General features: G+C 59.3%; 4 protein-coding genes across 4 annotated transcripts; 2 read left to right on the top strand and 2 right to left on the bottom strand.

The window, feature by feature from the left end:
• Positions 1 to 251: 251 nt before the first annotated feature.
• On the bottom strand, positions 252 to 1,658 carry VTJ04DRAFT_7864 (uncharacterized protein; the record flags this gene model as incomplete). Its single annotated transcript, XM_069366237.1, has 1 exon — positions 252 to 1,658. One exon carries the CDS (start codon positions 1,656 to 1,658, stop codon positions 252 to 254), a length of 1,407 nt encoding a protein of 468 aa, XP_069217192.1.
• A 1,649-nt stretch (positions 1,659 to 3,307) lies between these two features.
• Positions 3,308 to 4,519, top strand: VTJ04DRAFT_7863 (uncharacterized protein; the record flags this gene model as incomplete). Its single annotated transcript, XM_069366236.1, has 1 exon — positions 3,308 to 4,519. One exon carries the CDS (start codon positions 3,308 to 3,310, stop codon positions 4,517 to 4,519), a length of 1,212 nt encoding a protein of 403 aa, XP_069217191.1.
• Positions 4,520 to 5,405: 886 nt separating this feature from the next.
• Positions 5,406 to 6,605, top strand: VTJ04DRAFT_7862 (uncharacterized protein; the record flags this gene model as incomplete). Its single annotated transcript, XM_069366235.1, has 3 exons — positions 5,406 to 5,448; positions 5,514 to 5,619; positions 5,687 to 6,605. 3 exons carry the CDS (start codon positions 5,406 to 5,408, stop codon positions 6,603 to 6,605), a joined length of 1,068 nt encoding a protein of 355 aa, XP_069217190.1.
• A 624-nt stretch (positions 6,606 to 7,229) lies between these two features.
• VTJ04DRAFT_7861 (uncharacterized protein) lies at positions 7,230 to 13,324 on the bottom strand (the record flags this gene model as incomplete). The annotated part of the gene is made up of 2 exons (XM_069366234.1): positions 7,230 to 7,867; positions 7,927 to 13,324. 2 exons carry the CDS (start codon positions 13,322 to 13,324, stop codon positions 7,230 to 7,232), a joined length of 6,036 nt encoding a protein of 2,011 aa, XP_069217189.1.
• Positions 13,325 to 13,345: the final 21 nt, after the last annotated feature.

The following is a 13,345-nucleotide window of genomic DNA, read 5'->3' as shown; positions in this document are numbered from 1 at the left end:
TCAGTGGGGTGTGTTGCTGCTCGTTGGACTGGGCAGGGCTTCACGTCGGAATAGAGGTCGGTACTCACACAACTTTCATCAATGGCCAATACCTACCTAAGGACTCATATGGTCTGGAAGGGAAAATCCCAAACCTGTTCAGAACCCCTTCTACCTCTATTTGATTGAATCTATCCAGCTTGGGTATCACAAAAATGCAACCAACTCTATCCTAATGCCCCTCACACGCAATGCGATTCATAGCAACCTCTCTATTTCACCATATTACTCTTCAACCCCGACCCCTTCCTAGGCGTCGCCCTCGGTGTAAACTTGACCGAATCACTAAACGGCGAAACATCACCCCTCTTATCTACGCCCCCGATTTTGCTCCACAGCCTCTGCGCCGCCGGCGTCAACCCTGGCCCTGACACTCTAGGACTGTTCGGGAACTTGGGCACCGGCGTCTTCTCCACTTTCCCAGTGACTCCCAACCTCGCAGACGTCCGTTTCGATTGGGAAATGCGTTCCACCATCTTGTGATGGAGTATCTCCCGTTTTCTCGGCTCAGCGAGTTTGAAGGGGTTGGGAGTTGCGTCCCCGGGCCCGAGATTGATTTGTGGCGGTTTTGATTCTGTTTTGCGTGAAGGTGCGGGTTCCGGTTCGGGCTCCTCGTCGTCAACAAAGGCGTAGCCGTTCACTCGTGGCGTTTCGTTGCCACCGCCTGTGATGCTTGACTCGGCGTCGCACGGTCGCCGGTTGCCGGCGATGGCGTTGCGGATCTCGGAGAGGGTCGGGGAGCTCGCCCGTGTCCTGCCATCTGTGGGAGGTCGCTCCTTTGGGACGGGTTGTGGCACACGGGTGTTCTCGTAGATGATTTGTTTCGGCCCTGCCCTACTCTCTGCTTGCGCCCGCTCGGCCACTGTCTCCATTTTTCCTTCGATGCCATCAGGGATGAACATCAACTCGTTGTTTGGCTTCCATGGACCGCGATCCGGTACGGCCGGTCGCAGTTCGGCATCCTTGTCACGAATCGCGAGCCGGTCCTTCGCAAACCCATCGTCGCTCAGCGCATCGGCCCCGCGCTGAGCGAGCAGTTTGGCCTCAACCTCCTTCTGCTTGAGTTGCTGCTTGGATGGCAGCTTGTTTCCTGTCCACAACCACGCATACTTTTCGACGCGTTTTTGGTTTTGCTTATCGAGAAGTTTGTAGAAGGATTCATTGTCCTCGGATGTGTATTTCGCTTGGAACGCTGCAAGAGAAAGATTGGTATCGACGGCCGGCTTCTGTGACGTCGTCGCAGTTGCGGCGGAAGCGACAGAGGCTGGCGTATCACCAGCGTAGCTGAGAGGGGTGCTGCCAATGGCGGTCGGGCGGAGACGCGCAGCGAGACCTCGCCGGTGGCCTGGGGTCATGACGTGTTGGAGACGTCGGCTGGCGCTCTCGATCCATTCTTGGTCTTTGGACTCGAGGGCATCAAGGTATTCCTGTTGTATTTCAGTCTCCAGGAGGCCCGGAAAGAAGTCTCGTGCAATGATCTGTGACAGAGCTTCGGTATACGTGTCTTCGTCGAGGACATGCTTGGGTCGCTGGATGCGTTTCGCGGGAGGTGGTGGAGGCATCAGCTCCGTGTCGGTTCGCTTGCGCACCAGCGCGGTGGATTGCGTTGATGACTCCATGATGGTCGCGAGTAACGGAAGATGAAGCGATCAAGAAAAGTGCCCTGGCCGAGGAACCATGAGGCCACCGTCGGCCGGTTGGACAGACTCCGCGCCACGGCCGACGGTTCGCAACTCGGGGGGTTGCCGCAGGTACGAAGCTGTTTGGTCTGGTTCTGTTGAGAGTGAGGCAAAGAATCGGCTCGAGGGATCCCAGCTCTATTGGGCCGCGCGCCGTAGATATGGAGCGACCTTTTTGTTGTCAGAAGTCTGATGGAGGCGGATGAGTGATGATGGTTTGTTTCCGCTACACCAGTTGGAATGCATCGGATTTGCCTCCACGCACAAGCCGCATTGTCTGCCAAGACCGGCATTCTTGGAGCAGGGACCACCCGCAAGAACCCCAACCGCTCTGCCCCACCTATCGGCAACCCCACTTCTTCGCTTCCGCCCTGTCGACCCCAAACTCCACTCCCCGCCATCAAGCGACCGTCAACCGACGACGGAGCTTGAAATGGAACCTCGGAACCGGCGTGGATGACAGACGAAGTGAAACGTCACTTTGACGTTATCGGGAACCAGCCACTCAGCCCAATGACTAGGCAACACAAGCTGCTCCTAGACCTCCGGAGTCCTAGGAACGTTGAGATGTTGTCCAACAGGACCCGGACAGTTTTTACGGCCCGGGTGCATAAGAGTAAACATCCATCAGCAGGCCACACTGCACGGTGCACGTCCCAGCTTCCCTGGAATTGGCCCGCCCGTACAGCCTGGAATCGCCCAATCCGGCAGACCTCCAACCGCCAGCCAACCGTTCGATGTTGACGCTGGCCAGGCACACCAAGGCGCAGGACAAGGCAGATACAAAGGCAGCCTGTTTCCAAAGCCCATTGTTCGGGCGCCCCGATCGCATGTATAAACATCCAGACAGTTGGTCGTCCCCGCCCGGTGGATGATCCCAGGTCGCAAACACGGCCCGGCACTTCCAGGTTGGAGAGCGACGACAGGCGATCGGTGCCCGGATTGATGCAGTCCGGCCCTCATTGGTTCATGACAGGGGCCAGCTTTGGGGGAAAACCATTGGGGACCTAGCTGCACCTAGCTTCTTCGACTTTCCCTCCCGCCTTCCAAGTTCCCCGACCAACCTCTCCAGCCTGGCTTTTACTTGTACCGACACTTTCTCCCTCTTCTGGGCTGGTCGTGGCCACGATTGCTTTCCCCCGCAAGTCGCACCTGTCAGCTCTCTGAGTCACATTCCGCCTTCTTGCCGTCCTCAACTATCTTCGACTACCTGAGGTGCCGCACGAAGGACCGTACCTTATGTCTTCGTGACCTTCACCCCCACCACTCGGCTGCCGTTTCTGCCCTCCACATCCAGGCCTATCCGCCCCTCTATCAGTCATCGGTTATCTTTCCAGCCTGTCTTGTGACGTCGTCGGCGGGACCTGACACCACCTTCTCCTCCCCATTCCCCAACGCCGCTCTTTTTTAGTGCGAGACTAGAGAGACGGTGATATCATCCCAGTCCACCTATGTCCGGTCCCTTTTCCTTGTCCACGAGCTGGACTGGGTTGACCGTCCTTGCCCTATTCCTGACTCTGCCCGCCCTGCCAGAACACATCGCCAGGCGAGTAATCACCTTCGCCTCCATTACATTCGCTACCATCGCCATGGGAAGGACAGTTCTCGGCCGTGTCGCAGATCTCGACAGGCAGTCGAGGAGGGACGAGCCTAGGAGGAAGCTTCGGAAAAAGAACAGGAAATCTCTCCAGCCTTCCCCTGCCCCAGAAGAAAAGCCAGCAGAGCCTGAGAGGGAGGAGCCTGCCACCGTGGCCGTCCGCATCGATGACCCCAACTGCCTGATCTGCCAGGAGCCCGTCGGCCAGACCAACCCAGAGGGCATCACTGAGACCTGGAGCATCTTGCCGTGCGGCCACATCTTTGGGAGCTACTGCATCAAACGCTACCTTGGCGTCGCTGCCGATGACCAGCCGCTGTGTCCCATCTGCCGCTCTCTGGCTCATCACGATATATGCGGTCATCCCGTGCTGCCCTTCGTGCTGCGTCCGGACGGTTCCCACCCAGACCTTGTCGTTGTCGACGCTGCTTCGGGCCGTGTACGTCCACCAACGTCGCTCGACGACCTCAATAACATTGCTTGCAAGTACTGTCGCGATCTGGAGGAGCGCAGGAAGCGGCGCCAGCGGAGACTCGAGCGGCGTCAGCAACGGTTGCAGCAGCAGCAGGAGCAACAACAGGGACAACAACAGGAACCGCAAGAACAAGTCCAACAGCCTACACCAGCGCAGGAGCAAAAGGCAGACGCCCAAGAGCAACACCAACTAGAGTCTACGCCGCAGCCCGAACAAGCGGCGCAGACCACGCAACCAGAAGAGCAACGGCAACCTGTCCAAGAGTCACCAAAACAGCCCGAGGCGCAGGAAGTTCCAAAGGCTTCCTCAGAAGATGACACGCCCACTCCAAGTTCGCCATCCACCCCTATCAAGCTCAAGCAGCCTTGGCGTTGGCTCCGCGCCCTCGACACTCTCCGCAAGGCGTTGCACATCCGTCCTCGCACCCACGGAAACGGTGACGCTGACGAGAGCAACACCAACAGCGGGCAGGACCAGACCGGTTCCAACACCATTTCTACCAGCCAAGATCCTTCCAACGACAGCTCATCCTCTGACTCATCCGATGACGAGGACCTGACTCCCAACGGAACTGGTGGTCTTCCCCGTCTCACCCGTATCGAGGCACGCCAGCGCAGGCGCACACAGGCTACCAACAACGGTGTCTGGCAAGGCCCGTGGGTGGATGTGCCAACGAGGGATGTCGAATGGGAGAAGTGGTGGAAGGTGCAGGTTCCTTGCGGGGTGTAAGTGGATAGTGGCCGGGCAATGGAGTTGCTTCTTGGGTCTGGAACGGATGGGCTGGTTTGGTATACCATATGTTTTGGCTTTTATTGTGCGACCGCGGCGGGAAAGGATGGGCATGCCCGAGTGTAAGAGGCTGGATACTTCTTTTGGATCTCTATGGCTATGATATGACTGGAACCCACTTTGGTGTTGATACGTATGACATATTTATTTTACCTGGTGGATTCACTCTCCCTGCAGTTTTCGATCCCCGTTACTCAGGTCCTTCTTCTCATAAGGTAACCCAGACACTATCATAGGTGATGAAGATATCGGTCAGATTTACGCTTTTGTCTTTTGTGAGCGTGCTTATTATGTCTTTACTTAAGACATCTGGCCGGTGACATTCCCATCGGATCGCAAGATCGAGTCAGGGAAGAGGCAGGGCCAACGGGATCAGTACCCAGCTAGGACTCCGTCTCAGTGGACCTGAGCATTCGATGCGGGGCTGTGCATAGACGACGTCATCGTCTTGACTCCGTTGAGATACAGTCCTGCGTTGGCCCTACTCGTACGAGTACTGTAGTAAACCCTGAGGAGGGGGAGGGGGAGGGGGAGGGGTGGGGATGTCCGGGAACAGAGCTGGATCTGACACTCACATGCATATGAGTCCAAACCTGGAATTGACTGACTGAATACAAACTGGCCTACGCAGTGAACTCAGGGACGGGAAACCTCCGGGCTGTTGATCCATCTCCAGGGTTAGGGTTTTGCCTGGACCCAAAACGCTGCGACCTGAGGTCCGTCACAAGGCAGGCACCTATGTCAAGCCCCACTAGCATTGATCTTCGTTCTCATCTTCATAAGCATCATTGTATGAACCACCGGCAATGATGTTCATGTCGACAAGATGCGGTTCAAAACAGACCTCAAGAATGTAAAGACATTCTCAAGTGAGCTCCGTCATTTCCAGACCTTCAGCACTGGAATCTCTGCTAATTGGTGTCACCGCCTATAGAGCTCGTGGCAGCTCTCAACTCTCTCGAGAAGATCGCCTGGGTGCGCCTCGACGATGAGACGGTCCGCTTCACCGTAATCCCGGATACGGGATCCCAAGTTTGGGCGTATGGCTACTCTCTCTCTCTCCTATATGACTCCAACATGCGTATGACTGATCAAACCCCCCCTCAGCTCCCTCTCCGCCGACCTCATCTTCGACAACTACCACATCCAATCCGCCGAGCCCGCCAACACCATTAACCTCGAACTCCCGCTCGGCCCCCTCCTGCGCGCCCTCAAATCCGCCTCGGGCAGCACCTACGCCAACCTCCGCCTCACCAAGCGCGATGGCATCCCCATGCTGTCCATGACCATCCACACCATGACCAGGGACCATATCAACGACCGAACCGCTGGCGGCGGCGGCGGCCCCTTCCCCGACAACAACGCCGACAACGACCCGGACAACTTCCAACAAGAAGCCCTCGAGCTCACCCTCCGCCGGGAGCGCGAAAAGATCATCACCCAAGACATACCCGTGCGCGTCCTGCACCCGGACACGGTAGAGACCATCATGCAGCCGCGCGTCCGCGAGCCCGACGTGCACATTCAGTTCCCCCCGCTGCTCCAGCTGAAAGCGATTTCCGACCGCTTCACCAAGCTCGCCGCCACCGCCGGCTCCTCCTCCCTAACCTCCGGCCCGGCTAGTACTGCGGCGACAAGCGGCGGCGTGACCAACAAAAACCCCAAACTCCTCCTCTCGGCCAACATGCACGGCTCGCTCAAGCTCCGCCTCGCCACCGACGCGCTCGACATCACGTCGGTATGGACGGGCTTGGAGAACCCGGACCTGGATGCCTCCAACCTGCCCATGCCGCCAGAAGAGCACCCGTCGGCGCGGTTCCGCGCCGCGGGCCCGGAAAAGTGGGCGACGGTGAGGCTGGACGGGCGGGATTGGAGCAGGGTGCTGAGCGTGGGGAGGTTGGAGGGCCGGGTGATTGGGTGTTTTGCCGACGATCATGCGCTGATTTTGTACGTGTATGTGCCGCATACGGACGACGTGGCGGCGGAGGATGTGGTGACGTATTACATTACTAGCTATAGTGCTTAATGAGTGCTTCATGAAGGTTGCTGGTTGGGTTGGAGTTTGGGAGTTTGGGTTCGGAGTTTCTTGCATCTTTCGCGTGGAGGGTATGGCGCCGTAATGTTTATGACAACATTAGAGAGCATGGACGGGCAAGCAGAAGGAGCATCAGAGACGAGAAAGGCTCATAAAACTGGTATCCGTGGTCGTCTGCGGATTCACTGGCGTGGGGCATGTTGTCAAGAAGCGTCACGATATTATGGGAGCCCGGCAATGTAATACGCATATACATTTCATCAACAATATTGGTAAACCGTTGGGGCGTGTGGGTCCTCATTCATTAAGTAGGTAGGTAGCCAGAACTTGCTAACATAGATATACAATTGGAGTAGTAGTCGCACACAACCCCGAAACTGCTCTCCGAAACAACACAAACCTGAAGAAAAAGAAAACAACCAGCACTCCCCCAACCCTGCCAAGTCCAGTTCATAACCCCGTTCGTTCATCATTCAAACGAAACGACCGTTGATCATGTCATCGAACCCAGGCGAGGCGTGCCCTCATCTCATCTCATCCCTCTCTATCCATCCACCCGCTAATTACCATATCTCATTGACTCATCACATTCATCACCGCACCTCCTTCCCTCCCCTACTTATTCATAACATCCACATACCTCGCGCCCCTCTTCGCCTTCCTCGCCGCCGCACCACCAGGCTTCCTCGGTCCCGCCGTGGCGAGCAAATCGTCGATGCTGCTCGAGGTGCTCAAGCTGGTCGGCGGTCTCGCCGCGGGCGGTCCGCCTGCGCTCGTCGGCGGGGCGCTGGCCGTGCTCGTGTTGCTCGCCGTCCGGAGCATAGCCACCGGTCCCGGCGGCGGAGGCGTAGCCCCCGGAGGAGGCCCGCCGGCCGAACCGGGCGGAGACATGGGTGGCGCCCCGAAGCTGTGGCTAGCAGCGCGGGGCGGGGCGCTGGCGCGGCCTGTGTCTGCTGCCCCTGCCGTGGCAGGAGGGGAGGCAGGGCTGGCGCTGACGGAGCGGGGTGTAGAGGCGCGCGGCGGGGGAGGGGTGGGTTTCTTGGCTTGCTCCTCGGCGCCGGCGGCTTTGTTGACCCAGCGTTTGAGCTCCGGGTCGTAGTAGAACTGGTTGGGCTCGCCGAGCTTGGCTTTGATGGGCTTGCCAGGGGTGCTGTCTTGGGCATTGTTGGACGAGTTGTCTTTGCGGCTGAACCAGGATGTGAAGCCCCAGCCCTTCTTGGCTTGTTGTTGCTTGGCGGCTTCGGCGCGTTTCGCTGTGTGGATGGGTTAGCATTCATCAATGTTTGATTCAGATGGATGCCGAATGACCTACCCTCTTCCTCGGCAATCTTGCGGAACATCTCGGCGTTCTCTCGATCCTTCTCCTCCTTGGTCTTCTCACGAGGCTTCGGCGGCGCAGGGAAGTCATCGTCATCATCGTCATACATGATACCCTTCTTCTTGGGCTTCGGCTTCTCCTCTTCCGAGCCCTCGCCATCACCCGAGGGCTGAGACTCGGGTTCAGGCTCATACGACGGCGGTTCGTACGTGTACGGCTGGAAAGACAGCGGCTCGTACGTGCTGGTCGTGACGGGCTCGTCCGAAGTTTCCTTCTTTTCGCCCTCCTCCTCCTTCTTTTCCTCCGCAGGTGGCTCATAAGGAGTCATGGACGGAGGCTCGTAACCACCATACGAGATCGGTTGGAAGCCGTAACTCGGCGCAGGCGGGCTTCGCGGCTGTTGCTCCTGGCTAGTTTGCGGCGCTCCGTTTGCTGGGGAAGCAGGATACTCAGCAGGCTGAGGAGACAGCGGTTGGAAGCCGGGGGTGTAGGGAGAAGGTTGTGACGATGCCGTTTCGACCGTGTGGGGAGAAAACATGTTGGCAGGCGAGCCGCTCCGCACAGGCGTGTACCGGCCTGACTGCAGCTCCAACGACCGCCTCGAAGCCTCGAACGAAGGCCTGGTAAAGTCGCTAACTGACCGCTCCAGAGATGGCCGGGGTGTGTATGCAGACGTTGACGGCCTGCTACCCGATGCCATGGCCGACTGGGCAGGAGCAGGTGCGTAGCGTGACGCGGCCCTGTTCTGAGGCGGCGGGGGGACGGCGACAGGCCCGTTCTGCGAGGCGGGTGGCACGCCGTACGACGGAGCAGCACTGACAAAGCTTTCCAGGTTGTTTGCCGAGGGAACCCGGCTGATAGTCGGCGTGCCGCCGGCGATGCGAGCAAATGGGCCAACCTCGGCCTCGGCCGACGAGTTGTTCCCATCGGTATCGTCTTCGCCCGAGACGAACTTGTTGAACTTGCTCCACACCGTGTCCGACACCTTGTTCATGCTCGGCTTGGGGATCCACGAGCTGGATTCCTCCTTGGGTGCCTGCTTGAGACGCCGCATGAGATCCTCAATGGCATTCTCCAGGATCGGATGGTAATATGGCGAGCGCTTGGTTTGGCCCGTGATGGCAGCGGCGAGAGCCTCGCAGTACTGTAGCGCCTTGTCCCGGTACCCGTACTCGGCGAGTGCGAGCGCGTGCTGCAGCTTGTACGCAGCCAAGTGAGGGTTCGTGAACGGCACACTGAAGTTGCTTGCCAGACTCTGGCCGTACTCGTAGACCTCGCTGAGAAGAAGAGGTTCGATCTCCTTGGAGAACTGGTCTGCCTGCTTCTTATGGTCGGAACCGACGAGCACGAAGTGAGAAGCAGGATCGTCGAGGCCACCAAACACAGCGCGGCTGCGCCCAAACATATAGCAGATGTGGGCTGCCTCGGCTCTTCCGTAACCCGCGAGCAGGGTACCAAGAGAAACGATGGCAACCACATCATCCTTGCTCCTGTTGCTGAGGATGAGAGTCAACGTCTCGCGCCACTTCTCGAGCCCTTCGGAAGCGTCCTTGGCAGGCCCAGATGCCGCATTAGTAGCAACCATCTGAAGCCCAGCGCGAGCGTGGCTGGGGACAAGCTCGTCAACGCTCTCTTCGTGGTTGCCAGCCAGCACCTCATAGAGTGCAGCCAGAGACTCGTTGTTATGGCCTGGGTAATTGACCTCCTTCTTGATGAACTCCTGCGAAACCTGCTTGAATAGATCGGGTGCAAGAGCGTTTGACAAGAGGAGGGCATGACCCCACAGGCGCTGGTCAGCCGCAGCCCAGATGGCCTTCTCGCGCTCTCCATTCAGCAGGTGACGACGGATCTGCTCGACAGCCGAGGAGCTCACGCCGTCAGGCTGCATGCTGGTCGCCACTGAGCTTCCCAAGCCAGCTGCAAACGATGTGGCAGCTCCATTCATGTAGGGAGCCGCGCCACCAGCATCGGGCGCCGCCTCGAGCCCAGGGCACAGGAGATCACGGACGGCTTTCTCAACGGCGGGGTTTCCTTCGAGTACGCCATCGTGCTCAATGAAGACGCGTAGGATCTTCCACAACAGAACACGCTCGACCGCGCGTTTGTCGTCATGAGGCAGCTGGGTGTGGATGCCATAGGTGCTCGGCAAAGCTTGTTCGAGGCTCTCGATTCCGCTGGTCAACCAGGCGATGGTCTCCTTCTTCTTGGACTTGCCCTTCAGCGGCCCTGGGAACTTTGCGAGGCGATCCTCGAGAGGAATGATGTCCTTGACATTCTTGATCTTGACCTCGCCAGGACTGCGGACCACAGAAGGGCCCGTCGCGCCGATGCCGTAACGTGGCACTTCCTTGGGGAACGTGGTTACGAGAGTACCGCCAACTCCCCAAGAGACGATAGGCGAGCCTCGCCAGCGCTCGAGAGGGTCAAGCTCCCGGCCATCCGTCGGAGGAATGGCAGGCGTGGGCACAAACACCTGGCCGGTATACCAGGGACCCATCGGAGGTCCCGCAGGCGCAGCAGGCGCGACAGGGTATGCAGCATCCCGGGACGCAAGGCCATTGACGGAAGATGGACGGGGTATCGCATCGGCGGGCTTCACACCTCTGCTGCCGTACAACGATCCCGGTGATTGGGTCATGGAGCGAGGGGGCGGCGCGAAGTCGGCGGCCGGTGCCAGGACATTGTGGCTCATTACACGCCTCGGGGGCGACAAGAGACTCTGGGAAGCCTGCGGAGGAGGTGGCGTCTGTCTCGCATGGGGCGGCGGCGCGTATCTCGAGATGGGAGGCGACGTCGGTTGTGGGGCAGGGGCTCCGGAGGCATGAGCGTTCGCCGGAGCCTCTTCCTCCTCCACTTCCGTCGTTGGGGGCAAGGATGGAACCCTTTGAAGGCGAGCCTCGTGCAAACCACTGCTCCGCTTTTCCGCATGGGGTCCATCGACATGACCAACAGGTGGATGCGTCCTGGCCTTATCGTTTGTGATTTCAAAGTGGGCCAAGGGACTGGAGGTGCGTGGCTGGTGAGGCAGAATCGGAGGGCCTGAAGTCACCGGCGCAGGCCCGTAGGACCCGCTAGCCTGGCGCGACGGCGGCGGCGCAGGAGAATATCGGCTTGTTGCAGGTGCAGGAACTGGTATCGTCCCTTGAGTAGCCGTCGGCGCAGGCGAGTAACGAGTCGAGGCAGCCGAGGGCGCTGGGGGAACGGCAGTAGGAAGAGCTGGTGCATTTGGCAACGGCGCATACGGGTTGGTGACACGAGGCGGCGCCACGAGCTCGGGCAAGCCATTACCGACGTTGTTGGGTGCCGGCGGCCTTGGCGGAGGCACTGGGTGAGAGGTTGTGGTCGGAGGAGCGGACTGCGGAGGATAGCCAGGTGTGACTGGGTGAGTCGGAGAATGAGCGCTCTTGTTGCTTTGGCGGGACGCGGGGCGAACTTTGGTGATGATGGGAAGGTCTTCAAAGAAGCTCTCCTGCGAGACCTTGCGTGCGCTTGGAGGCGGCTGGGCTGCATGGCTAGAAGATGGGTGGGTAGACCCCGGAGGGGCGTTGCTCTGAGGCGGCGGCGGTGGAGAATACAGGCTCGCGCTCCGGGGAGGAGGCGGCACGGATGCAGGTGAGAGGGGACCAGTCCCGGCGGCTTGGAGCGGCTGAGCACTAGTCTTCCGCTTCATCGGCTTCACGACTTCCATAGGGAGGTCATAAGGAGACGTGTAACCGCCCTTGGACTTGTCCACAAAGCTTTGTGCCTTTTTCTCTGGCTGTGGTGGAGGAGCAGCCGCTCCATATCCGTACGGAGCAGGAGCTGGTGGTGGTGCCGAGGGGGCAGAATAAGGAGCAGGAGCATAGGGAGCTGGAGCTGAAGGCTGGGCTGCCGGTGCGGGAGCCGGAGGAAGATAGGGGCTGGGTGCCGGAACAAGCGAAGGGCTGGGAAGATACGGGTTCGGTGGCGGAGCAGCAGCAGTCGGCGCAGGAGTTGATGCTTGGCTGGTCGGGACATAGCGCGAGGTAGGCTGCGGCGGGGGAGCCGGTACTGCCGGTGCTGACGGAGCGGGTTGTGAAGCAGCAACAGGGGCAGGCTGTTCCGTATCTTCGTCCTCAAGCAGACCTTCGTCATCGCTGCCGAGGAACGCAGCTGCATCCACTTCTACTTCAGTTGGGCCGGCCGCTATCACATTTGCGGTGTCAGTGGCGGGGGCCGGTGCTGTCTCCTCGTCGGCCAAGAACTCGGCGTCGTCCTCATCACCAAACATCTCTTTCCACTTCGCGTCCAAATCCTCGCCTGTTTTTGGTTGCTGGCTTTGCACCGTCTCCGAGCTTGGGACTGGAGCGTTGCTGGTGGCTGGCGGCTGGGACTCAGCTACTGCTTCTTCCGCGACCGTCTCCTGGATCGGGGTGAAACCTGCGCTTGCGGTCCCGACATTCATAGACGAGAGAACATCGGCCGTCGACTTCCTCTGCAGGGTGGGCGGCTTCGTAGCAGGTTGAGGAGCAGTTTCGGCGCGGACGTTGCTAAAGAAATCGTCCTCCTCCCCTGACGAATCCTCTGCAAATATATCGCGTCCCGATTCGGCTGAAGGCTGCGGCTCCGTATCCTGCTGGGCAGCCGCAATCAAAGGCAGGCCCTCTTCAAAGCGAGCGTCCTCCCCGGCGTCTTGGCCAGTACTATCCGCTTGATCCCTTCCCATAACAGCACTTGGCAAGGCCTCTTCATGCTGCTTCTCCTCCTCAGTCTCCTGGGCAAGCTGCTCGGCCTGGTCAAAAGCGAGAGGCTCGATGGGCTGTTCCTGCTGGGCCTGGGCAGCCTCTTCGTCCTCCTCGCGAGGTGGAACAGGCGGGAAGGAGTTTGTGCGGTTGGAGTTGGGCATGAACTTGAAGGGATCGGAGTCTGTCCGGCGTAGGGTCCACTCAGCATCGTCGTCGTCATTCCAGGTCACCTCATGTGCCACCGTACGGGTGAACGACATTGTGCTAAAGTGCTTTGTTGTGGCCGGAGACGCGACAGACTTGGGGGACCCGAAGGACCCGACAGACTCAGCAGTCGGGTCGGCACCGCAAGCTTCCTCAACATGAGCCTCCTCGACATTTTCTTCTTCCCGAGCAGGATTCGACGAAGGTTCGTTGTTCGAGGTGGGCACGTCGGTCTCCTCCTGAGGATTTACGGGCCATTCTTCCTCGCCGCCGAGCTCGTCGGCCCACCCGCCCAACTCCTCATTGTCAGCAGCCTGCGGCTGGGCTGACGCGTCGGCCACAGCATTGTCATCGGGGTTCTCTGCCGGGGGATCTGCAGGACCTGTCGCCTGCGTCGTGGTCGTGGCAGCCTTCTGCAGGTCGGCGTTGGAGTTTGGCATCAAGGCCGGGTGCCATGACGCCCGCGGCGATGTATCGGATGCCATGCTGACTCGAAGACAAATCTA

This window comes from Mycothermus thermophilus (assembly GCF_041956435.1).
Source record: "Mycothermus thermophilus strain CBS 625.91 unplaced genomic scaffold VTJ04scaffold_5, whole genome shotgun sequence".
Lineage (NCBI taxonomy): Eukaryota > Fungi > Ascomycota > Sordariomycetes > Sordariales > Chaetomiaceae > Mycothermus > Mycothermus thermophilus.
Note: the sequence above shows the minus strand (reverse complement) of the source record. Positions and strands in the feature narration are given on the sequence as shown.